This window comes from Oxyura jamaicensis, chromosome 14 (assembly GCF_011077185.1).
Source record: "Oxyura jamaicensis isolate SHBP4307 breed ruddy duck chromosome 14, BPBGC_Ojam_1.0, whole genome shotgun sequence".
Classification (NCBI taxonomy): domain Eukaryota; kingdom Metazoa; phylum Chordata; class Aves; order Anseriformes; family Anatidae; genus Oxyura; species Oxyura jamaicensis.
Genome location: NC_048906.1, coordinates 9,692,677 through 9,719,462, shown reverse-complemented (window position 1 = coordinate 9,719,462; position 26,786 = coordinate 9,692,677). Strand labels below are relative to the sequence as shown.

The following is a 26,786-nucleotide window of genomic DNA, read 5'->3' as shown; positions in this document are numbered from 1 at the left end:
TTCTCCACTCAGGAACTTCAAAGCTTCAGGAGCAGCGTGATGTTCCATCATACTTCCTACTAGCATTATTCCACATTTCACCTGAAGTGTCAGCTATGTCTTATACCCCCCTCTACTTGCAACTCTGCCATTATGCCTGTCTTGTTGTTTATTTTTTTAATAGAAATATAAGTTAAACCACAGTTTACCATGCAACTACACCATCCTGTTACATTAAGGCAGACAAAATGAATCATCCTGAAAAAATTTACTTTAATCATAACTTTAATTGACTTAAACAAGTGACTTAACATGAGAATGAAAGAAATGAGAATGTCCACAGCAAGATAACAATAGAACAATTAAAATCACTCACCTTTTGCAGTTAAATTGCATATCAGGTAGCATGAGGCATTGTACTCACATACTTAAAAGCATTCACAACTACCACAGAGTAAAGTTGGAGTACTGATTTTACAATTTGTTTCCTATGCTTTAGAAATCTTTTACCAATTGCCTGCCCCTCCTTTTGGGAAGGGGTATCTTTTACTCCAATTATAGAATGCTGAATTAGTTTTTATGTAACTACTTAAACACTTTGGACTGACCTAGTATTCTACAGGGTCAAGCAACCATTTACCTCAGGTCACCCTGACATTTATTGCAGCCTGCTCCCCTTGACAGTTCCATTAATGAGAATGCAGTAAGACCACTGAATAAAAAAATCAGGAGTTAGCTCAACCAGCTCTTTACTTTTGCACATAAACCTGAGATGACATAACAGAACAGTTTACTTGCAGTATTTTAATTAAGATTCTGAAGTGAAGTTCAAAGCTCTCTAGTGAAGTTGCAAAGTAGTTTGTGCCAAACTTATAGCACCTGGATATTTACCATCTTCAAGCTTAAAAAACAAAGCTTTTACCCCAAGAGTGACTGGCTAACTTCATTGCACAGCAGGACTTTATGACATTAATCACATATTTTAACATTTGAAAGTGAGATTAAAATTAAGGGAACCTTATTTCTACCTGTTCCATTTATACTTTTCTCCATTTTTCTCTTTAGAGTAGTTAGTAATTCTTACTGCTTTGTACAACAGCTTTATGGCTTGTTTTCAGAAGGAAACTGCTGAGTGCATCTGTCAATAAAAGAATTGCAAAAGTTGAAAAGAAAAAAAAACATTCTCCAGAGTAGCAGGTTATGGATTCATGGAATTTTCATCTTCATTAAAGCCCAAAATTTAGCTATCTGCTCTGTCTGGATAATTCAACTTAGTGTGAATGACACAGCAAGTTAAGGATTCTAGAGCAGTTTGTTTTTTTCTTAACCTACATTTCTTCAGAAAAAGACAAGAGTTATGCTTGCTTGAAAATTTTATTGACACAACTGTTTGGTCCCAACACACAAAACAGCACTTGAGCCACAAAAGAAAGTGTCCAAACAAAGTAGACAGCTAAGAAAAGGATTTCTTCTCCCTCCCACTCCAAGAAAGATAGTGCATAAACTGAGGGCTTCAGTGACATTTTTTTTAAACAGACATGAATCTGAGATAGTACATTAATTGTTAAATTAAAGAATTTCATGGTTGTAATGCTTTTAAATCTGTAAGTCACATCATTCATTTAACCCTTTGGATAAAAAAATATATTGCAATTCAAATAGCTATTTTGTTACACTATAAACACAACTTCTCAAAAGTATTATTCTATTACTTTCAAACAGCAATTTCATCAGAATCACACATGAATCCAGAAAAGGTATGCTGACCTCCATAAATGGTATAACCACATTCACTTTGACAAATACCATATTTTCCTCTAAAGCATCAAAACCTGGTTTTCTTCAGTATTCTAGATGACTTGCAGCTGCACCTTATGAAAACAGAACTCCAGATTTGCCTTTTCTCCAATGCATGCTCTTCTGAAACAAAGATCTAAGTGATCAGTGTTAACTTATCAAAGGTAAGGTGAAAGCAGATGTTCTCAAACTTATTAAAAGCATTTCAAGAAAGCTTATTCTAAATCACAGGATGTCTGTAGAGGCTTACTAAGGACTCAGATACTGTGCCATAATGCTCAGAAAAACTTCCAAGTGTTTCTCTGCATTCACAATGGCTATATGTTTACTACAGGTAAAGTCTAAATTTAAAAGATTTTATAACAAAATCTGACTAGTAAAATTCTGTCCATAGCCATTATTCAGTGGCATTTCCTGTTGCTGGCTGAGAAAATAGAGCCCATGTTCCATCTCTTGCATATTACAATAGAATCCACCTAAAAAATCCAGTTGGCCAGTGGAAAACCTCTGGTATAGGTTCTTTCAGTACAACAAGCAATTTATTTGCTGCCTGGCAAATACAACCCATTGTAAATGCCATGGTTACCCAGAATGGGTATAAAGCCTCATACACTGGACGCTTCTGCTAACTAGAGTTGAGGTCATCCACTGACTTAACTTCTCTTCCAAGGCTGGCCCTTTCAAAAGCCAACACAAGACACCACAATTTGAAAAAAAAAACAGCTTCCAACACTAGGAGTAAGTTTTAGAATAAAAACAGACACAGCTAAAAGACAGCACATCAAAGAATAAGCTTCCCATTTACCAAAGATGCTTAAAAATAGAAAACAAGGTTAAGCAGAACAACCTTAGCATTTCCACATGTAGTTAGAACTTTCCTTACAGGTGGAAATAGCATCGACATCTTCCATCAAAAAACATTTTAATAAGACCTGCTCCATTATCTGTCATTTATGCATTACATGCATATTTTAGAATTATCAGAATCTTCCTAACTTCATTTCTAGACACAATAAAATGTGTGTGTCTCTATCTCAAACTCATAACACCAAGACAGTTTTTTCCTTAACCAAATCCATGCCAAACTGGAACTAAACATAAAAGGGAAGCTTAAAACATCAATGTCCTAGAAAGCTCCTAAATGGAACTGAAAGGTACAGAAAACATTTAAAACAAGTTTTACAAAAATCCACATAATCTTCTACAGACATCTTCACACAAAAAAGAATTTACAATGCAGCCACAAGTCATCTGAAAGGGCAGAGAACAAGTTTCTCCTTTGGAGTACAATCAACTCCCTCAACTCTTGTCACTTCAGGTCAGCACGTTAAAACTTCTTAACAGGCTTTTGAAAGACAGATCATGCATTTTATTAATACTGTCTGAAACAATACCAGTAAGCAACAGCCTATAGAGTATAATATGCTACATGTATGATTACACCACCAACGAGGCTTAAGGAAAATAAAATGTTCCATTTTAGTTGAATTTATATTTTGCTTTTACTGAACACATTTATGAAAAACTGTAAAATTTAAGAATAATTTAATGAACGCTGGATTTTTTCAAAATAATAGAAAAAATTCTGCTCTGCTAATAGCTGTGTTCAGTGTAAAAGGAACAAAATATTCACAGAACACATTTAAATACAAATTAATTCTAGGCCTTTCATTAAAATACATAAGGGCTAGCAAATAGCTTTATTTTGTGCAGAGTCCATAGATATTTGTCTTTCACACTAAAAGAAACAGTTAAAGCTTGGTTACAGGTGCAAGTGAGAAGTTGGCTGCCAATTTCACCTTGTTTTTGTGTTGCTTTTTGGCTGGGCTGTCCATTGCTTCCTTGTTTAGTTGGGTTTCAGAGGACTGACAGGGAGGCACTGAAGTATTCTCTATGGTGTTAGATACCACAGAACCAGAGGTCAATTTTTCTTGAGCTGTGGTAACAATTCTTTGTTTTTCTTCTTCTGTTAAAATCATCATCTCTAAAATAAGCAAGACAACTCTATTAATGCTCTGTTCTTGAAAAAATGCTTCTCCACTAATAAAAAAAATTGAGTGTTTAAAAGCTTGTCAGCCTGATTTGAAGTCAAGAGATGTGTCACATTCACCTCTGTAGCTGACATGAGGTTTGCTTTTGGCTCTTTTTGTGCTATACTATTTAGAAGGCTTAATTTAATTCTCATAAATTAAGCCTGTCAGTGCTCAAAAAGCACAATGAAATTACTCTGGTGAAAAGACCGCAACAGCTTGACAAAATGCAATTTTAATGGTGGGGGGATAAGGTACCTATAAAATTCACCTCAATAGCCACTGTAGGGTACTCATTGTCAGTACTCAGACATCTGATAGAAGCTAACTGCATTTCCAACACATCCTATTGGGCAATATCTAGTTTTTAAAATGGAACTTTCTAAACAACTGTTTGTCTGATGTTCTGTTTTTGAGATCACGAGTCATCAGCACTACATTAGACACAACAGGCAAACAAACTCTTACCAGAGAGAGGTACAGGACGTTCCTCAAACTGAATTAGGTCAGCAGACTCAAGAACCACTGGATCAGGTCTCAGTTGCGGGGATGGTAAGCAGGAAGGAACTGGCTCGCACAAGAGGTCAACAGGAGACGTATTGGTGAGGCAAAGAAGTTCTTGCTCAGTTTGATTAGAAACTACAAAAATAAGAGAACGTCTCTCAAAGCATCTGTAAGTTATGAAGGTGTTATTATTTTTGCACTGTTAAATGCAAATCCTTCAGATGTAATTCTGAATATTTATTTACAAGCTATACAAGCCATATACAATCCTCAGTTACTTTGCTGGGATGAAAAGCATCTAATCAACCTAATTACCATACAGCAGACAGCAAAACTCTGTTGAACGTGCTACTTGCCCGAGCAGGTATATCCCTAGAGTAAAATCCACTATTTGCCAAACTTAACTAATAGACAGAGATGAGGAAGTCTTTTAACAGAAGGGCCACTTCCCAGAAAACTCCCCTGCAGATGTACTGACATCGCATCAGTTATTTACATGCCAGCTACCACTTAAATGCGAAAATTAAGTTTCAAAATAAAGTAACATGCCCTTACTAAATGGAGTAAGTCTAGACTTCTTCAGTAATACCTCAAGAATCATTTCTCAAGTTCTCTGAACTAATGGCAGTAAAAGAATTAGAGACCACAGCAAGACATGAACTATAAGCTCAACATTTCCCAATTACTTTTATTTGCAGACAGACCTATGCAAATAGGACTGTCATTACTTGCCAATACATAAACAAAAAGATAACTGAAGAAAGAGCACTATGCCCTAGCAGAAGGTAGGAGACAACCCTGCCAGAAGGTACTACTGACCATCTTTTCTCATTAGCTTTATCCATACAGACTTAAGTTTCCACTAAAATCCAGGGGAAAGTATTACAGTGACTATACATAGAGCTGAGAACAGATGCCCTTGTTGAAGGGACATGCCTAACTACACACTGAGATGATCAAAGAATCAGCTTTCAAACCTGAAAACATTTCCGCAGAAGTTAAATCTAACTCACACAGCTTTCCCCATGCTGCTTTGCTTACTCTGCTTATTTCCCCAGAGATGACAAATTTCTTATACAAATCAACTTAGCATTACCATTGCTAGGTGTTCCTAGACTTAATTCCATTGATGAAGTGGATCCTGTGGTCTCCATAATATGTCCATTATGGTCAGCAAGTTGATTTCCATGATCATCCACATGATCAGCAGGGGGAAAACTAGGTGAGCTAAAACGAGCTACAAAAAGGCAAGTTCATTTGCTAAAGTGACCTCTTAAAAAGAAAGAAACGGAAACTATGATACTGGTTCAAAACTGAAATTGCTTACTTTTCATATCATTTTTCAGTACCACGATTCTCTTATGGCCATGTCCTTTGATCCAGACCACCTATAGAGAAAAATACAGAATTAAACAACAGTACATGCTAGCTTCAAAGCCTAAAGCAGTTTACTCAGTGCCTTCATCCAGTCTTGCACTGAAGTTATTTTTAAGTCAACTGAACTATATTGCTAATTTGTACTACACTAAGTAAAAGCAGTGTCTCAAAATTGATGCCAAACAAAGGGAACCCATAGGGCTAGAAAGTGTACTAAATATTAATGTATGTTTAAATATGAAATTCTAAATTTCTGTTTTGTTACTCTCCACAAATATTAATCTACCCAGAAGAGAACAGCCATAAACTGGGTCACAAAGTTATCCTAAAGCACTTAAGTGCATGTGGATGACAAGGTGGCACAGCAAAGTGCCACTGTGATGCTTCTAACAAGATGCCACAGCTCCTTACTCCAGGAAGTCTACCGTAAGCAGAATTGAACTTGAATACTGTAGTTCTTTACAGTGAAAACAAAAGTTACCTCACTTGATAAAGATGCCAAGAAAGCAAGAAAGTTTGTGGCCTTACCCAGAACAGTTCTTAAGCGAAGTTCGCCCAAAACATTTCAAAAAAGAAATTCTTATTACAATTGCCCAGTTTCTCAAAAGCTATTAAAATACAACTGGTACAAGCCTCCTCAGAAAATATAACCATACAAATAATTCAAACCAAGTGTCAGAAATTAGAGGTGTCTAACTTTTTTAGTTCAGAAGTCTCAACTCAATTGCAAAACAATTCTTCACACCTGGGGAATTGCTCCCAAGAGCTCTTCTAAATTATTGCATCCATATGCCTTAGGCTGCAGCACTTCTCCTGTGTATTTGCTATATGCTAGTGGGAACTCATGAAGAAAAATCTGCTGATAATGGTAGGTGTGAAGTAAGGACCTCACATTCTTTGCAAACATATACAGATTTGTAAGTTTCACGTATTCTTCTGTGGCACCGTTGGTAAAAACCTATTAGGAAAATAAAAGAATTAGAGTGCAAGCTTATGTATCCTCTAGTTATTATGTCTCTTTGAAAGTATGAAACACCAGAAAACAACTTTTATACCTCAACCAAATAAGGCAGACTCTTCAAGAGCTCTGTTAAGGTCATAAAACCATATTCACATGGATTAAGAGAAGTACTATGGATTGTTTCATAATGTTGTTTAAGCTGTTCAACTGAGAGAAAGGATGTTCCATCCCAAGACATCAACAAGACTAGTAATTGGGCAGTCAGAGTCCGCAGAGATTTTCTATTTATCAGCTGAATTTGCTTGCCAGCCTCTGTGTCAACAACCTACAAAAATGAATTTGGAATGTAGTTAGGGACAGGGAAGAGATCAATCTATGAAGTGTATAGCTAAGGTTTCAGCACAGCTGTATCTTGTGTTACACACCAGCATCTGATAATACCCCAGTGAAAGCCTTAAAGATGAAGCTTACAACATAAATTACAACAATATTTACTTGAAATACAAAATCTGTGTAGCAGTTTGTCTATGCAGTAGACAATTTTATTATTTGTTCCAAGACAGTTGGAAGTGACTAAGCTCCAGCCTGAACACCAGCTGCTGAAATAACAGCATGGGAGAAACTAAAAGAAAACATCTGTATTTACATAGGAGTAACCCTACTTGTCTAATGATCTTGTATGCCAATATCTATTTCCAATCAGAGTTAGCGCCTCAAATCAGATTAAAAAAATCAAGAATATAAGACATCATGAGAGAGTGAGACATACTAGAGCTAACCGGAAATGACTACTTTTAACACAGTCAAAAGTTGGGAGAAAAACTGCACTACTATTAAAAAAGCATTCTAATACAATGCTTTACTTGTTATTCATTAAATGTGGATGAATTTTCCTAGAAAAAGTTAAAAATCAAAATTTACATTATTAAACACACAGAACAGTAATTTGAGATAGATTTGAAATCCTCAACACATTACATACCTTTTCGGTGGATAAATTACAAAGAGCATTACCTTTACAACATGACAGAGTTTTTGCATTAAAGCTGGAACTGAGCTAACATCATAGTCATGAAGACGCAGCGTATATCCAAATGTTTTACTGTACTCTGTCAATAAATCAGTCATCATTAGGCAGTTGTCTTTCTGAGACCGCAGCAGTTTAACAAACTGGGCAGCAACTGCTTTGACTTGCTCCACCTCTGTGAGCGTGAGTATTTTCTCTTCTCCACATTCCAATACCTACAAAACCAGAATTACACTTGGTTAATGTGAGTTACCTAGTTTGAGTGGAAAAAAAATAATCTGCAACTAAAATTCAGTGCTTACAAGCAATTATTAGGTATAAAGCAGGGCTACCTCACAAGGTACCTACATAGCAACATAAAACGCATAGTTTCTGAAGTGACAAAGTAGGCAATAAAAATAGCTCACTTTAAGTTTAACACAACTTAAATGAAATTTAACTGATTTTAGCTCTGAATTTGATGCACTGAATTTTGTGAATCTAATCCAATCTGAATGTGTTAAACTAGTGTGAACATGCCATAGACCTTCAACAGTTGACTAACATGGCTATATCGAAGTTTTAAATACAGCTAGCTAAAATAACTTTAGCGTGAGTTCTAAATGGTGTACTTTTAAACTCATGCTGAAACAAACAGATTTTAGGACTTACTTGTAACACATCTGGTATTGCTTCAAAGAGTTCAAGTAGTTTTGTAAAACCATAGTAAGCAAGTTTGCACTGACGACCAAAATGATGGTGGTAAGATGGAATAAATTTATTAAAGGGCATTCGAAAGTGGGGTTGGTGGCGTAGTAAGTCTACCACCTCTTTAGAAAATTGTTTGGTTCTTTCAATTTCTTCTTGTGTGCGTTCTAAAATTAAAAAAGAAAGCTATAGCTATGTACCAATAGAATTATTTTGACATATAGCAGAACATAAGAAAATAGTAAATTTTCAGATTGCTCACATTACACCACTTTCTTCTAATATTGAGGACCCGTCTTAAACTAAGACGTGTAGTCCAAAATAAGCATGTGATCAGTACTTTACAACATCTTTAATAGTCAAATATTTAAGTATGTGTTGTGTAGAAATAACCCGCTCTCTAATCGTACCACAGAAATATATGCAGTATACATATATAACACTATATACAGTAGTGGCAGCATGACTTCGTTTTGCCACTTGCTTTCCTGTCTGTTCCATTAGAAAATTATTCCTAATGTAACCAACCCTGTATGTTATAACTTGAGAACTACCTTACAGTTAGAGGTGGTTACAGAGGTAGAAAGAACCATCATCAACAAAATATAACCCACATCACTTCTACATGTTTTACATAGCCTGGTTTTTAAAGTATTTGAACAATTTCTGTAACAGTAAAAAAGGTACTCAGACATACCTCTTTTGGGAATACAAATCACCATTTCGTTATCTTGCTGTGACAAACAGATGGTTGTATCTGGAATTTCTGATATTATATCAGCCAGTTCACAAACTCCATACTCAGTAACATCCCAATCCTTGGAGAAACACCTGCAAGTTTTATAAAATTGTATAATGCAAATGTGAAAATTTTGAGCTATTAGGATAACCCTCAGATTTCAACAAAATACACATAATTTTCATATTACCAACATTAGCATATGAAAGGAAAAAGTACTCTTAAACCGAGTTATCTATTCTAACCAGAAAAATAAAGGTTACTCTAATGACTCATGGCACTCGAAGAAAGCCATGCCAGCCACTAGACACCTCACTAGTAGTTGCAAGTGACAATAGAAAACCTGAATTTTAATACTATTACTTTAGGAAGAGAATGAAAAACATGTTGCATGTCCCCCATGCTGCCACACTTTCAACCATTTGTATTTCCATAATAAAGATGCATACTCTTTGACAAGCTAAGGTCTTTAGAGCAGGTATAGATCTACTATAGACCTTACAGACCTATCCTGGAAAACAGGCTATTAAAATTCACAATATTACGCAGAATAGTGAAAGGTATTTTGCTCCCCTTACTCCTTTCCCTCCAGACTGATGAGTACTTCTCAAATGCAGGAACGTTTCACAAGCATTCTTATTCAAGGAATTGCCAGAGCTAACCAACCATAAGGGAGATGCACATTTAGTAGATTAAGAAACAGCCAGTATTATTTTTACCAATAGCAGAAATAAAGGTGTGCATTTCCACAAAGGAGGCATTGGCACATGTAGTGCAAAAGCACATTTTTAGAAGTGGACCACATGTAGCACTAAGATACAATAGTTTCCTCAAAGCGTGAGGTACTACTTTCTATCTTCACAGTAAGGAAAACATTTTTAAAAAAGATCCAAGGAATTATTTCTTTTTAAAACCAGACTAGAATAACTCCTGGTAATGGCAAAACAGCTATTATTCATCCTCATTTTTATGTCATTGTTAAATTTGATTAAATTTTAAACACCTATTGACATTCAGTCTATTTTATGTTTCCCTCTAAAAAAAATGCCTAACTTTCCCTGTAACAGTTCATATTATAAACATGCTACAAGCTGCTTAAATACATTAGTCAGCTTCAAATAGGACTAATGAAATAAAATAACTTATTTTCCACTTCAAGAAACCTATGTGAGCCTAATACTAAAGTAAAGCAGTACAGCCTGACAGAACTTTTAACTTTCATTAGAAGTTGGAAATTGCAAATCATGGAATACAGTTACCACAAGTTTTGTACTAAGATGAAAAGTGCTGACCCCTCTTGCACGAGGTTTAAAAGCCACCGCTGGATAGACATACCCAGCACAATTCTTCCTGTTTCATCAGAAGTTAACTTACCAGTGATAAGCCTGTAAGAATTCCCTTACAATAACTTGCTTGCTGGCCTGGGATTTCAGAAGCTTCAGTAGGTCCTGAGTAAAGCGTTTCACTTGAGCTCTGTGCGTTAGAGTTAACAAGCGTTTGGAACCCATGCCAAGAATCTGAAAGAAAGTTATTTGATCACTCATCCTTAGCATCCTCAGTTAATTACTTCTACAAGCTGGTTAGAAGCCAGTTCTAGTATAGGTACTCTAGAGAGTAAGGGATATAGACAACTGTTCATACAGACAGCCTTATAAATCCATATACTTTCGGTAATAAAGCGTATGCCATCAAGAAATACTTCCTCCATGAGTACTACTGCAATTGCTACATAATTTGTATTGATTACTTTAAACTTCCACAACAACTAGCATTTGAAGCAGTAAGCTAATGTGACCATAGTGTTTTTTTTTGTAAGATAAGGCCACGCAATCTGTTATTTCACAGAACAATCCTTCAAGACACAACCTACACAGACTAACTTACTGGCATTCAGATGTTTACTGTGTTTCTTTTACCTAAAACCACTTACCCAAGCACTGATTATAGGCAAAGAAAACCTTCAAACTTGCCAGTAGAGGCATAGATTAAATAAAGTGTTAATTTCCAAATAAGTTATTTTGGAAAGGTGGGATAGGTAAACAAGAGAGAACTAACAACTCAAGACAAGGAGGAAGTAACTTAATTGAACCTTGGACTGTAATATCTCTTTCGAGGTCAACAAGGTAATTCCATGACATCTATTATGTAATACCAACCAACAGGCTCATAATTCAGACACTTGAAGATATAAATACAATTCTCCGAAGTAAAAGGAACAGTGCCAGGTAACTCACTTGCAGTACATGAGGTACTGCTTCTAGCAGCTCCATTAACTTGGAATACCCGTAGTCAGACACACGGCATTGTTTCGCAAAGTGATGATGATATGTTGGGATGAATTTACTGACAGGTATAATGCAGGACGGTTGGCTTTTAAGTAGATCTATAACTTCTCTACTGAACTGAATAAGCTGTGGATTACCTACAGGGCTTTTAGAACGCAGAAGCCAAGGATCTACAAAAAAAATAAATGTTATTACTGAACCTTGCACTAGTATTCTTCCAGTAATCACTACATGTTATTTGTGACAAAGGTTAAAGCACAAGAGAAAAAATAATCTTAGTTTTCCTTTAAGTTTAACAATTATACAAGACATTTTCCAGTATTCTTTTTGAAATATTTCCACAGAAACATATTAGTTCAGAAAAAAATTAAATATTTACCTGTGGTAGGAGGTGGTGGTTTGTTATGTATCCATTTAATAACTTTAATGCCATTTTGGGCAGTGGCAATATTAACTCCAGGAACACAGGTAATCAGATGTTCTAAAGGCACACCACCCTGGCCTTCTGGCACTACTTGAAGATCACTGAACTCTGACATATAACAGTCAGGAAAACTTTGGAAGAAAGAAAAAGTTTCTATTATACACTAAAATACTACCATAACAATGATCCTAAAACAATTATTTTGAGCCTGTTCCTGAGCAAGAGGCTTTAACAGCTTACTAACAGACTACAGAAGCCTTAATAAAATGCACATTTTAAATAAAAGCATCTTTTAATACTCAGCAAGATGTAAAAGCAGTAATTTCATAAAGTTATTTGACAGAAGCATGTATGAGGAGGGGAATTTTAAATACAGCAGGTAGTTTCAGAATGTTACAACAGCCATAGAGTTTTAAAACTTAAGATTTCAGCCTTTAGGCTAAAAGACTAACAAACTACTTTACCTTAGTAAAGGCACAGTACCCTCATGGGTCTGTAGAAGGCTGTGAACTTGAGGAGCAAATGTCTTCAGAGACAAAATCACAAAGGGAATTCTGTAAGAATCTGGATCAAATTCATGCTCACTGTAATAACAAGAGGTTGAAGTCAATACACACATTCTACACTCACTTTAAGCACGATGCCTGTGCTCATACACACCCGTAATAAACGTACTATGACACAGACACTAGCTGACCAGGCCACTATATACAGTCACAAGCATTTTCCATCTTTTATTCCAAAAGGGGTCTAAAGCAAGTTTTCAGAAGATACACATTTAGAAGACCACATTTTTATTATCATTAGATTAAAATGTGTAGCAAATGGGTAGCAGTATAGCAACACATACCAGCTAGTTACCAGTGAACACCTAATAATGACAGTACTAGCATACCCTGGCTGTTGTTGAGTGAGATGAAAAATTTACTATGTGGCTTCAGGAAATCTTCAACCCAGTAAAAACAATTTACTAAAGATGCTATGTGAATGTTCTCTAACTTTAATCCACCTATTAGTGTTAACTGCTGTTCAAATACTTTATAATATTTTGTAATATTTTATGCACAGCTTACGTAAAGTCTTTATTCAGGCAATGCTGCTTACAAACAGGCTCGTGATATTCCAACTCTTCAAATATAATAGGACTACAGTTTGCTGATGAACCATCATGTGACTGTGAAGATCCCAACGGGCTCTGACGGGCTTGACTGCTGGGCAAAAGACACACCAGCCTCCCACTTCCTTGGTCACGGATTGCCACAGTATCCGTTAATTTGTACAAGTCTGATAAAATTAACTTGTGCCCAAACCTAAAAGAGTAAAATAAATCTTCATTTTATGTTTATAACAAAAAAATATTGGAGAAACTTGGAGAAACTATGCTATGCAAACTGTTCAGACAACCACAAATCTGTTCACCTAAACAGAAGAAAAATCAGTAAAATAGAAGTATAACCCCTCAACCAAAGGCCAGTATAACAGTCTGGACAGAGATACTGCAACATCTAACAGCAAAACAGCACCTGTTAGTTTCTATAATGCACTGTAAGCAAACACAAAACTGAATTCTTCTTAGAGGCACTAAACAAAAAGAACTGAGAACTTACTTCTTCTCATAGATTTCTGTGAACTTGAATACAGGCAGACAACAAGCAGGTGCATCCTGCAGAATGGAGATTGCTTCTGAGCTAGAAGAGAAGCTTTGTAGTGTTAGCACAAAAATTAATCTGTATTAGAAATAGTTATGTATTCTCTGGACCAATTTGGGACATGTTTATAGATCATAAAATGCATCTGTAAATATGACAACAGGACTGACTATTCCCTTTTGTCCCAGGGCTAACTCACGTAGGTAACATCTTTGGAGAAATTCTATCTTTTGTAGGTTTTTCAGCATCTATACGTTGTAACATTAGAACTGTAGCACTAGAAGTCACCAGTTACCTAGTCATTACCTTAGAAAGAATTTTGAACTGGCATAAACTAAAATGCAACAATGAAATGAAGTTGTACATTATGCAGTAGCAAGAAAATTGGTGAATACACTATATACCAACACACTATTTTCAAGTGGAGCTTTGAGAAAAGATTAAGACTTTTGTAATGCTTTCTTTCAATAAGGAAGAAACTGAAAATATTTGTATTCCCACTAGCATTAGCACTCTAGTTCTTCTATCACTTTCCTTACAGAAAACTCAGATAAAGAAAGCAACAGCATCTGAACTGTCTCCTCTCTTTAAGGAGAGAATTTGTTTGCATTTTCTTGAAGAAATACAAGATGCAAAGTATAATATTAATTCAACTGCTAAAAGTACATTATTGAAGTACATCAGTATTACAAAAGCAGTGACGAAAGCCCAACACAAGGACACCATGAAACAGTTCTAACCTCTTTAAAGGCAACTTTAATGTAAAAAATGTAAAAATGCTGAAGTGAAAACTGTCAGCGTAGTTGCAGTTAACATGATTATCAGATGATTACACAGATTTTTATATTCCTATCATCCCCTCACTCGGTGTTTTAAATTCTCTCTGAACTACTAAATACATGCTATAGCAGTTAAAACAGTATTTATTACCTTAGGAGAGAGAGCGATTTATTAGTAGCTCCTGTTGCTAGTGAGACCTGGATCCTTTTACTGCCAATTTTGTATCTGTGAAGACTGTTGACAGCACTGATTGCTTCTTGCAGATTTTCCATCTGAACGGTAGCCTTTAATTGGTAGTCTGTATGAGGACTAAGCTCAACACTTTTTACCTGAAAGAAAAACAGCCACACAACCTTATGTATTTACCAAAAATATTAACCCAAATCAAGCTGACAGAATAGTGGTCTTACTGTGGCCAACAGCCAAACATGAGGTAAGAGAAATCTGAGTATGAGCAGCTATAGCCAAAAGAACAATGCAAACAATGATCCAGTGTAATGAGCTGTGGACAAGGCAAGGCCACAGTACTCAGGTACCGCCTTCCCATGCAAAAGATGCCAAAAGAATGTTATCTACAGATCACACACAGCATCACTACAGTAGTGATCTCCCCCAGTAGTTACTTTTTTTTAAAAAAAAAAAATACTGATTCTCACTCTCCCTGGTTTTGATCACTTAAGGTTCAAAACCAACTCAGTTTTCACTTGTTTTTAATCCGATACTAAGAATTCGGCCTTACAGCTTAAAGAGATTATGCAGCCAAAGTGTATATCCCTTCCCTCCATGCAGTGATCCACTTACGCACGTGATATATATCAAACTTCAAACTACCAGATCTACAGAAACCACATGCAAATTAGAAAGCTAGTATAAGTGATGTTCTGAGGGTTTTTTTCCCCCTGCCAAGGAAAAACTTTGCTACAAGGCAATATTGTATAAGTCACATTTGGATAGCTTTCTATTCCTACTCAAAGCTAGACCACAAACACACCCATAAAGACACAGACAAGAAGTATTTAAAAAGACAAATTTAGTGAAGGGATTTTACCCTTTACCTTGCCATGTCTTGAGAAAGTTTCTTGTAAAGTTTGCTGCAGCTCTTTTCTGGACAATCTGTAATCTATATTGCTGATCTGAATGTCTGCACCATTTGCAAAAGGATCAGGGCATTCTGTACCGCTGGTATGATTTACTACATTAAATGTGAGCGGAGATGATCTATTTGAAAGGTTTGGAGACATACTCCTGGGTAAACAAAATACATTTATGAACTGAAGTAGTTATCGCACAGTTCTGATATGTTGAAATCCATTAAAACAGACACAGGTCAAGTACACAAATACAGAACTTTGAAGGCATTTTCCTACTACATGTATGCATGCAAAACAAGTTTCACACAAGCAAAACACCAGAGCAAGACAAGCATGTCCTTTGAGAAGACTGATGAATAATATGAATGACCTTCTAAATCACCCAATTTAACATGTGACACCAGGTCTTCCCCTACTATCTTAACACATAAATCAAACTGATTCAAGTTATTTTAATAGTTAACAGACGCCAGATATTTAAGCCTCTAATAGAGTTTGAAGAGCTTGGAAAAATTCATACAAGGAACAAAGACACAGAAATTAAGAGGAGTAAGATGTTTAATACCTCTGATTTTTCAGAAGTATTAGAGTCAAAGTCTACATGAAACAACTGCACACCATAAGTTTCTGATATAAGTTCATGTTTCTATCCACCCTGTCAACTATTATGCAACACTGTAACAACTTCTTTTCACATGCACATGAATTGGTAATGTCTACCTATGCAACTCCACATGAAAATATCAAGAATCAAAACAGATACTGTAAAATTCTTGCTCCACCTCCCAAATAAGACCCAGACACTTACCGAGATGACCAGCAACTCTGAGACATAAGTAAAGGACTGAGTTGTCTTGAGGCTGTCAACTTACTGAAAGCAGAGGGATAGCTGACCTGAAATACAGTTTCATCTTTATCTTTTTTATCTACAGGGGAATTGGTAATACTCCTGGAAGCAGAGGTCTCTTTTCTATTTAGAAGTACACAAAAAGAAAGCACATTATGTTGCAGAATTCATATAAAATAAGTGCAGTTAACATTAACATCTAAGTTCTTAAACATACTTATGACTACTTTTACAAGACGATTCTCCCATTCCAGTTTTTTTGGTTGCCAGAGACACAGGAATCACTGCATTAGAATTACTCTGAGATGGAATTTGTTCTCTTAGATGTTCTTGCTGGTTTTCAGTATTTCTACTGATAGTCTTTGATTCAAGTCGACATAGCTCCTATACAAAACAGGAGAAAGGTCAGCAAAAAAGCACTAGACTTTCCTTAAAGACATTGCTTATGACAGAAAGTCCAAGTTTTCTTTAGTTAGATTTTCATTGGCACTTCAAAAGCAGGAATATTTGATTTTCTGTGACAGAAAGAAGTAAATGGTCAATGATTTTTTAGCACATACATATAGGTAGTATATACATTTTTTTTTTTTTTAGTATTTTTGCTATGCTGTGAATATCTACTTCAACACCAATTTAAAAGCTACAACTGACCTAGGATCCAAGACTCTGTAAGCACCAACAATATTTCCAAACTGAGTAAGAAGTGGTGGTGAGAGAGCAAAAACACTTTCATACTCACCACATGCTTTCCAAGCAGATGAGTATACAACTCACTCATGAATACACTACACATTAGTTACACATTAACTAGGATTGACTCGTTAAAAATACAGCTCTAGCAAGCAATCTTCAGAACATGACTAACAGCAAGGCTACAAAACAATGCAGAACACAACAATACCTGTAAACTCTTAACATTTGTGGGTTTGATAATTGATCCGTGAATCTGTACCCCTCTCCCAGCAGCACCTTTGGTACCAGAAGCCTGATCACATGTATCTTTGTTGAAGAGACACAGCTTTGTGTTCTTGTTAGCTTTTTTGGGAGACTTCACCTTTTCAGTTCCAACAAAGCTGGAGGTTTTTGTTTCATTAAGTTCTTTGTTTTTGGGAGTAAAAGACACTATGATCCTGTTACCAAAAACATCTTCATTTTCCATTCGCTTTCGAGCCCGTTCAGCACTGTCTTGATTTAAAAAACGTAGAATTGCACTGCTTCCAGAAATGCTCAGTACCTTCCCTCCACAGTTGTCTGACAAGCGCCGGAGTCTATTACTGACACTTTTACTGTCTCTGTTTGTTGGCAGATTGTAGACATACAACAATGTATGGCATGCCTGTTAAAGGGAATAAGATTTTAGTTTTATGTCAGAACACCCATGTGCTGTTCAAGAACAGTATTTTTATGTTAATTCTGGTGAGAAGCTCCACCCTGCAAAAAAATCTCTTTACAATTTTCCATTTGTTGGGAAAACTAATGCCAAGGTTGGCTCTGAACTGTCCATCTCCAAAGTATGTTAAAGACAGAAGAGACTACAAACACTCTGATCAATACACGACTACTTCTCCAGATAAGAGAGCCTCACTGTTTGCAACCCAATAATTCTATATATCACACAGATGCATGTGAACACATAGTTAAGGGCACAGTTAAAGAAGTTCTTCCAAAGAAATAAAAGGCTCAGTGCTGTGCAAAGACAACACAGCAAATCCAGAGAGCAACATCCAGAGAAAAAAAACACAGTAGGGTGTTACTTAAAACCAGCTTCTTCGTTAGGAGAACATCACAAAGCTGTCTTAATGCACAGCTAAGTTCTTACCCTACTTTCTGCCAGTGAAAGAAACTCATGTAATATACATTACCTCATAAAATATTTCGTGAAAGTGACTTGGCTGTTGTACTTTCTTTTAGTAAACTACTTGGTTCTTTATTTCATTCTTTCAGCCTTAATGCTGAAACCACACATTCACACAGCAGTAACTAGAATATAGACAACAGCCAAAATTGTAGTGGACGTTATGTTCCACCATAAAAATAGCATTGCTTCCCCCCAAAATCAGAAAAATAGGGATTTGACACTTAGAAATATTTACTGAATTAAGAATTTGAAACCTTACCGGCATTTTCAGTGGTAACCTTGGGGGCAAATCTGAGATAAATTCTTCGAAACAAATAAGTTCATGAGCATGATGTAACAGTGCTTCTGAGGCTTGGTTTTTATGTACCAAGATTATCCGAAAACCATGTCGATGTCTCAGGTCACTGAGTTCCAAAGCAAAATTTACATCTGCTGGAGTAAAAAAAGAATGAACACATGGGGAAAAAGTAAAAATCATGGATTAAACAAGCAACACTCCAGAGCTCATTTGTCAGGTTTTATATATTATGGAAAGTTTCCAATGAAATAGCAGTAACAGCAACAAGACTTCAGATATTTAAATCAGTAGTTACCATTCAGTCTCAGAGAGGGACTCCCTTTTAATAGCAACTTGGAGCAATCTGCAAGGCATTTGACTGCTACTGTATACTTTTGTAACAAAGAAACATTTAGCTTCACAGGTATTACAGCTTTAGGGAGAAACCCAAGGCAACACATAGCAATTTAGTAGTTGAGTGCCTTATATGTTTACTATAATATGCTGCTATAAGAATAAAAACATTAAATACATTTGTCTCAAAACTCATTCCTGAAAGATATCCATAAGGAAGACAGTTACTTTATTAAGGTTCCTACTGAAGCTGTCCAACAGACAGTTTTTATAAGCATACCTAGTAACACTCAACAGGCCAACAGATTGCAATAGTTTAACTAAAAGGTCTCATCTTTCCCTGCCTACTTTTCTCTCACTGCCAACAAAATTATGAATTCTTAATTAAACAGGTCAGTTAAAGCTGATTCTAAACATAATCCTTGGAAAACAAAATACAGAAGTATTTACATGCAGAGGTAATACTACAGAGAACAGAGTTCTGTACCACAGAAGGACCAAACACTTACTTGATACAAGAACCACAGTGGCAGGTGCTGTGTGTGTATCAGCAAACCTCCTAAGACTCTGTCTGAGTTTGTCATCAGCAGCATTCTTTGCTGTGGCATTGATGTGTGCAACAGTCACCTACAGAAATGTAGATAGATTCTACAGAACTGTTCGAACATCCCATTGAACTATGTTTAAGGTAGTAACAGATACAAGTTTTCCCTTGCAGTTTCTATTCAGACAGTACAATGCACACATGCATGAAGTTCAGCATGTGGATACCACTCTGAAGAACAATGAACTTCACTGCTAGTTGCTCAGTGTCTTAGGGATGACAGTATTCTGTGTGGAGATCATGATTTCCATGTTTTGCATTCTTTAAGAGTATATGCCTCTACTATGAAAACGTTTTACAAGCCATCATTTGAAATAGAGAGGTGACAAACAGCACGAACTCTCATCACTTCATTTTAGCTCATGTAAGCAGGTAATTACAAACAGCCTGACAGTTTCTTATAGCAGACTAACACTATCCAATAACAAAGAATTAGCTAGCATATCTACAAGTTCATGAGCAGGAAGGGAAATTGTGTAGGAACCTGCACACAGAAAAGCCAAAGATAACAAGAAAAGGTATTGATGGAAAAAAAACAAGTTGAAGGTGTCACAATTAGTACTACCAATTTGTAAGAACACACTAGTGAGCATAATATTCACTAACAAGAGTTAAAGCATTACATTCTTTAAGTTAATGCCATAATCACTTATTTGAAAGATACTGATAGAAGCATCTGTTTATTACTGAATGAAATCAAAATCATCTGAGAGCTAAATCCTGACAGCTAAGCTAAAACGGTAATCTACATATAACAGAATGCAATTTCAGTTTTCAGTAGCAGAAAAGTTTAGCATTAAAAAGTACCTACAAGTTAATTACAAGACCTAATTGTAAGAGCATGCATTTACAAAAAGTCAAAATAAAAGCTTTAGTAAACAGAAGTCAATCTGTATCAAAGTACACATCCTCAAGCAAGCACACTAGGTAAATGCTGTTTTCATACCTGGCAGTTGTTCAGCTCCTGGATAACTTCTTTATTTTCTTTGCTTATGTCACACACACAAATGAATTCTGCCTCTCTGTGACCTTTAAAAAACTTTTCCCGAATTCTCTGTACAACCGCTACAGCTGAACGGCCAGTGGGAACTGAACAATTTTCAATATCCCAGAAGACTCCAATGGGGGGCAAGTTTTCCAGAACTTGTCCTGTTACTGCAACTTCTGGAGACCCTGTACAGGTGTAACACAGCTCATTTTAATCCCCAAATACCAGAAGTGTTCAACTCTGCATACTATGAACTTTGAACATATGATAAAGATTAGAAGTTTCATGTTTTAGAGAACAGCATGCCTGGGAACACAAATTCATTCTTACTATATAATTTTGCATTTTTCCAGTATCACCTCAAAGGAGAAGCCTTGTATCTCAAATGTATCTTAAACATGAACATTAGTTACTGTTAAGTTTGAATAAAGATGCAAAGCAACTGCAACTTTACTTTTAACTCTCAAACAACTAAGTAACATTTAGAAAAGGTATCATATCCTGAGGTGGCATGTGCAATGAAGACCTTCCCAGTGCTGTATCAATAAAAAAAGAAACAAAGATGAACACTGTTCAAATGTACAGTGTGCATTAGATAAAGAATCTAAACAAAACCAGCTGAGATGACTAGTACTGTGTCTGTGATTACAGAAAAATTAAGGTAGTATGCAACAGAGGTGTCCTACAGAAATGGACAGAGGCTAAACTTTTGCTATTATATGCTAGGAACCGCAAATAAAGTTTCTGCAAATAAAATTCCAGGTGTTTCAGCACTCTATCTATATAGTTATCAATAAACATTATACACACTATCCCCACAGAACAGCCAGAAAAGAAATCTGATGAATGACCATCCTCATAGGTCAAAAACAAGCCAGGAAATAAAATTAGTTGAGAACACCAAATTCAGCATAGTTGATAACTATCATATTTGTTTAGGCATATGCTGGCCAGTTATTCTACAAGATTCATTGTTACTCATGTAGTTATTTCACACACTATTTTCCACTGAGGAACACTGAAAAAACTATAGTGTAATTATAAACATTATACCTGCACTGCATCTGAATTAAGATCAGACATTAGAGTAAGAAAATCCTTTTTAAAGCGTAACTCAAGATAATACGCATCAGAACAAAATAAATTCCAATTTCTTAGAACCCCTTTTTCTAGTTCTTAGTATTGTAAAATACAACAGCCAAAATCAAAACACTAAGCAAGCCATGCAGTAAGTTAACTAAGCAGTGAAAACAGGTGAATCCATATTACGATGTTGCAAAACAGATATGAGGTGTAATTTACTGTTTAGTCTTCTAGGACTTTATAGAAGTTTCCAGAGAACAGTGCAGTTTAAGAGAACTCGATATGCAACGGTACTTAAGGAGGACATCCACTAAGTGCAAGTTTCTAACAAACATGGTTTACCATATTTCTGCGGTGATGTGCCAAGGCTGCTTGCCAGTAGCAAACTCCTCTCAGTTCCTGTTCCTTTGGTTCCACAGCCATTACATATTGGGATAGAAACAGGTGCTGTCTGGGTACTCGGAGGAGGAATATTTGGCCAGATTTTAGCAGCATCAACTAGGCTGTTTCTGTTTGGCTGTTGGGACAATTTTTCAACATACACGTTCATTTAGTATCCAATATGAACACATACTATTCCAGGCTAGAAACACTCAACTTCCCATCTGCAGTAAATGCAAGTTCAAACGTTCTCTAGAAAGTTAATTAACAGCTGTACTGCTGTATGAAATATTCTTCTAGACCAGAGTCTTTCTAGTATACTTAGCTCTATATTCCCAAATGCAAAGAAGGATCCTTATTTAACTCTGCACATGAAGATATGCCGTCTTCAAGAAGCCCTGACATATACTGAAAACACCTACCATGTGAAATCAGCATATTTAAGAGTACAAGTCTGAATTCTCACCCTCCCACCAAAAATAGTATTTATGCTTCAAAACATACTGACTTCAGCACTTAGTTTACTGAAAACATTTCTGTATTGGAAACTCATGCTTGGAAGTGTAAGTAATGCTTCTTGCAAGGCTCAGTATATTACTTCACTCAAATTTCCTATTAAAATTCAAGTTCTAAGGAGCACCAAGCTAGTACTGGAGTACAAATTACAAGTTGGGAAGATAGAACTAAGATTAAACCAAAACAAGAATATCCTTGTAGCTTCAGACATTTCACCTGAGTTTCAAATTGACCTTTACTGATCAGTACACAAGTGCACATGTTAAACACTACCTAGCCGTTCTTGAATCACTGGTACAGAACATTTTATCTGGAGCTGTCAAGGAGAGACCTGTCTTTAAAATCCAGTCAAAATTCTGTTTGAGTATATTAAAGATCCACCGTGCTAGCTAAGCACTGATAGGCTCATCTTGCTGTTAAACTGAACGTTGCCTCAGAAGAGAGTGCCTCTGAGGGATCTGCTACATTTGGACTAGGCGTCACCAACTAGGGGAATGCAGACTGATCAACAGAAGCTGGTGTTTTACTCAAGTAACACTTACTCCTTTAACATTTACTGTACAGCACACTTAATGAGTGAGAAATGCGATGAGTACAAACCTGGTTCAAGCAGTCACTGCAGTAGTGAGAGCCCTTTAAACAAACTGAAGGTGCCACGTTTAGGTGCAAAGGGTTGGCGCACACACGTGATGTTAGCTCCGACTGTGCAATATGCTCGTCCAAGTGGCCTGTAGCCCCACTTGTGAATTCAGAACAAGGAAAGTAGCCTGAAGATGTGCAGCTCTGAAGGGCTGGGAACTGATGCAGTTTGTGCATGTTACCATGACAGGACTGGAAATGGAGTTTTCCACAACAGGGCAGATGTTGACAGGAAGAGACATTGTTTTCTATGCACATGCCAGGAAACTCGCTGGCAATGCCTGCCAAATTGCTTCTAGCTGGAGGGTTCTTCAGTGAAGATGCAGGCTGGAAAGCAAATCCTGACCCTACTTGACAGGTAATCGTCCCAGTACTTTTTGAGTCTAATAACGCGCCAGGGTGAATGACATTACCACCACCACCACCACCACAATGCATTTGTGGAGTACAAGGAGACTCAGAGCCATGAGCACAGCAGCTTACTTTCGGGCCAGGTGAAAGCTGTATTTGCTGTTGCTGAAGAGGGTGGACATCAGGAAGCGGTACTGCTGGAAACAGCTTAGAGCCAGCATTATGAGATGAAGCATCCTTCAATTCTACAGCAGCTTTCTTGTTCTCCATGTAATCTTTCTGGAAAATGAAGGCTACATTACATTCAGAAACATTAATAAGCCAACAATTTCACACTATCGTATGTATATTTTAAACATATAATTTTGACAATACCATTTTGAGAAGCGTTATCTCTGCCAATTAAGAAGTCTGTAAAAATAGAACTTGAAAAGAAAAGCGTTAGGTTAAGTCTAAGAGATTCCCTCCAACTGCAAAGCAAAAAAAAAGGGTAAACCCAAATGGGTGAAATATAAAGCAAGAAAGAGACAGTGGGGAGGTACAGAAGTAAACATCTTTTGCTTTGAATAAAGACTTCAGAACAGTATTAAAGATTTGAAGGTTATACATTAAAAGACTTTAGAAAATTATAAATTACTTGAAAAAGGTAAGCTAAAAAGACAGAAGACTAAATTCTCACAATGACTATAAAAGTGCTTTTGCCTACCCCAAGATACCAAGAGGTACAGACAGAAAAGAGCAGTGACAACCAAGCAGCAAGGTTATGAGAAGCACCAGAACACCGAGGTCAGTATAGCAGACCTGCACACAGCTCTGTTCCGAAGCTTCAGACCAGTACTTCGCTTTCCAAATTGAACTTAATGCATCGCCTGCTATGCAGCAATGAATAATTGATTACCCAAGTTCAAAACCATTACTCTTTACCTGATACCTTATCTTATGCAATGAAGAGACACAGCCAAAAACCTATCTGAAACTGCCTTATACACTGAGCTCCAGAACTTACAGCAGCTCCTCTCAGGCCCTAGGCACAAAAAGGCCAACCCAGGGTATATGCTCACAGCTTCCCCCGTTATCTTTTAACCAAAAGTAAGATTAAACACACATGAATGAAAACTAAGTAATTGTTGGAGCTTGCTTGCTCAAGCAAGTCACTGTGTTCACTATTTCTTCTATTCCTTCACACTCTACATCTTAAATATACACAATCATACAAAGCTACAGAACTGAAACACTTGAAGAATACAAACAAGGAATAACTGGGCCCTTATTAACCACATACCCACCATTACTGTAACTAATATATACCCAATTCAGAAAAATTATCTCTCAACTAAATTGAGAAAATCTGGAAGCATGGGGAGTAGCTTCCTACTCTGCTCTTCAGCAATAGCTTCAGAGAGCTTTCAAAAAGCTGCCCTATACACTTTAAAGCAATCGGTGGAAATACTCCAAACACACAGGTACAGAGCAGAACCTAACAAGCACAACAGCATTCATACTTTCACCAGTATTGATGAGACAACTCTGAACACAACTATAGACCTTAAATTCCCAGGCAGACTTTGTACTTTGCACAGTAAGTGCTGTCTCCTCCCTCTCAACTCAGCCAACAATAGCACTGCCATTAGGTACACTACTCTGCACCCAGGTACCAGCTAGACTTCTGGCAAAGCAAACAATTACCTACCGTTTTCTCACTGCAAGGCAAAGTCTTCTCAGCAGCAGAAAAGCAGTTAGAAAGTTTCCAGAGCCATGGTTTAACATCATTCTCTTGTCGCTGAAGCCATCCAAAAGATTTATTACAGAGGTTCTCCGTCCTGTTTCCTTCCATCATACAGCCACACAAAATGGTTCAACATTCTTTCATCCCTCCTTCCTTTCATTCTTTCCACCTGCTAAAGAAAAAAGTGCATGCTTTAAAATAATTTTAAGGTACAAAAGACAAAACCATGGTGGTCTTACAAATTCCACTGCTACTAGATCACTAATCCTACATTATTTATGTTAAATTGAATTATGCATAGGACACAGCTTCGACTGGCTACATCAGCCTTCCTGTTTACTACAGAAAGACCCCTTGTGCTCTGCAGTACAGGTTAGGCCGTCTGAAAAGATGGCTGTTTGTGCCCAAGGCATTACCTACAGAGTCCCAGAAAGGCATTACCACTGACCCGAAATCATTCCTAGAAACCTTCATTGCACTCTCCTAGAAAGAGGAGCTGGGGTGAGTTTTCAAGAACAGCTGATCAGTGAATACAAAATAAGTGTAATTGAACCCAGATGGAGAAAATGGAGTGGATATTTATTGTTTTTCCATGGACAACACTATCTACACCTTTATTATGCACACAGCATTTAGTATTTAAACAGTTTTAAAGTCATTAAAATTATTTACAAACACTTATTGTAATCCTCAAGCTGTTCCATGGCACACCCCATCAACTTCCCTTTATGGAACCACAAAGGACCAAAACCATTTGTTCAAGGCCCAGCCATGCCACACCAGAAAAGTCAGGATTAGCAATTAAGCCTTCTCACCCTCCAGCTACGTGCTGCACTGATTAAACTACACTCGTGCAGTTCTTTGCACTTACTGTAAAGCACAACAACTGTGGAATACATTACATAACATTAAAGTCACCTCTAAGATCAAATTTGCCTCTAACATTGATGTTAAACAGAAAAACAGGTTTGACATTTTCATAAAGTAGATGTGTTTATTCACACAAACTGTAAGTTACGCTTCAAGTTATTTTGTACAACACTATGTTGCATAAAAAACTAAGTCAAAAGACTTCACAAGCCTAGAGAATGCTACTTTCAAAAACGCCTTGTGACGCTCAGCAGAACCGTTGTTTACAAAATAAAGTGGCAACAAGGAAACAAAAACACCCCCAAATCCAGGAGTTCCATCACCTTGCCATGCCCGCCCCCGGCCCGAACGCCCCGTGGGCAACCGGCTGCCGTCCCCTCAGCGTCCCGAGGCCGATGGGCGGCCCCACACGGAGCGGGAGCGGCTGCCTCCCGCCAGGGCCCCGTCCCCGTCCCCACCGGGCCGCGCCGTTCCGCCAAGGCCTCCCGACCGCCGCGGGCAGCCCCGGCGCATGGGAGCGGCGGGGCCGTTCCGCCCGAGCCCCTTTTCCCCCTCCCGGCCTCACCTGAGCCGCCCCCGGCCCTCACATGGCGCCGCCGCCCGCCCCTTTGTTGGCCGCCCCCCCTCCCCACCGCTGCCGAGCACCGGAAAGCAGCACTCTGCCGTACAGCACTACTGTCGTAACGCACCGCTCCCCCTCTTCTCCCACCAGGCCGCACTAGGCCGGGGCGGGCTTTAAATGGGGCGGGGCGGGCCCCAGGGGCTGGCTCAGGGCGAGGGCGGCACCTTACAGAATCCTAGAGTCGTTAGGGTTGGAAAAGACCTGCGAGATCATCTGATCCAACCATCACCCTACCACCAATGTCACTCGCTAAACCGTGTCCCTCAGCACCACGTCCAACCTTCCCTTGAACGCCCCCAGGGACGGTGACTCCGCCACTTCACTCAGCAATCGGTCCCAA

The 26,786-nt window shown here is 37.5% G+C and overlaps 1 protein-coding gene across 4 annotated transcripts; it reads right to left on the bottom strand.

The window, feature by feature from the left end:
• Positions 1–246: 246 nt before the first annotated feature.
• On the bottom strand, positions 247–26,480 carry MARF1 (meiosis regulator and mRNA stability factor 1). Of its 4 annotated transcripts, none has more exons than XM_035339140.1 (27): positions 26,390–26,480; positions 24,919–25,126; positions 22,839–23,507; positions 21,684–21,858; positions 20,217–20,443; positions 19,176–19,293; positions 18,295–18,467; positions 17,079–17,513; positions 16,395–16,561; positions 16,139–16,300; positions 15,295–15,484; positions 14,390–14,568; positions 13,418–13,498; positions 12,884–13,120; positions 12,275–12,394; positions 11,766–11,941; positions 11,336–11,556; positions 10,476–10,618; positions 9,060–9,193; positions 8,327–8,529; positions 7,663–7,890; positions 6,743–6,973; positions 6,433–6,645; positions 5,638–5,698; positions 5,407–5,547; positions 4,275–4,445; positions 247–3,760 (listed from the first exon to the last, which is right to left on the bottom strand). In XM_035339140.1, exons 2-27 carry the CDS (start codon positions 25,063–25,065, stop codon positions 3,528–3,530), a joined length of 5,235 nt encoding a protein of 1,744 aa, XP_035195031.1. In that variant the 5' UTR covers positions 25,066–25,126; positions 26,390–26,480; the 3' UTR covers positions 247–3,527. The 4 variants fall into 4 exon arrangements, with proteins under 4 accessions (XP_035195031.1, XP_035195034.1, XP_035195032.1 ...); XM_035339143.1 differs by having other exon boundaries at positions 23,361–23,507; XM_035339141.1 differs by having other exon boundaries at positions 24,919–25,123; positions 26,390–26,436.
• Positions 26,481–26,786: the final 306 nt, after the last annotated feature.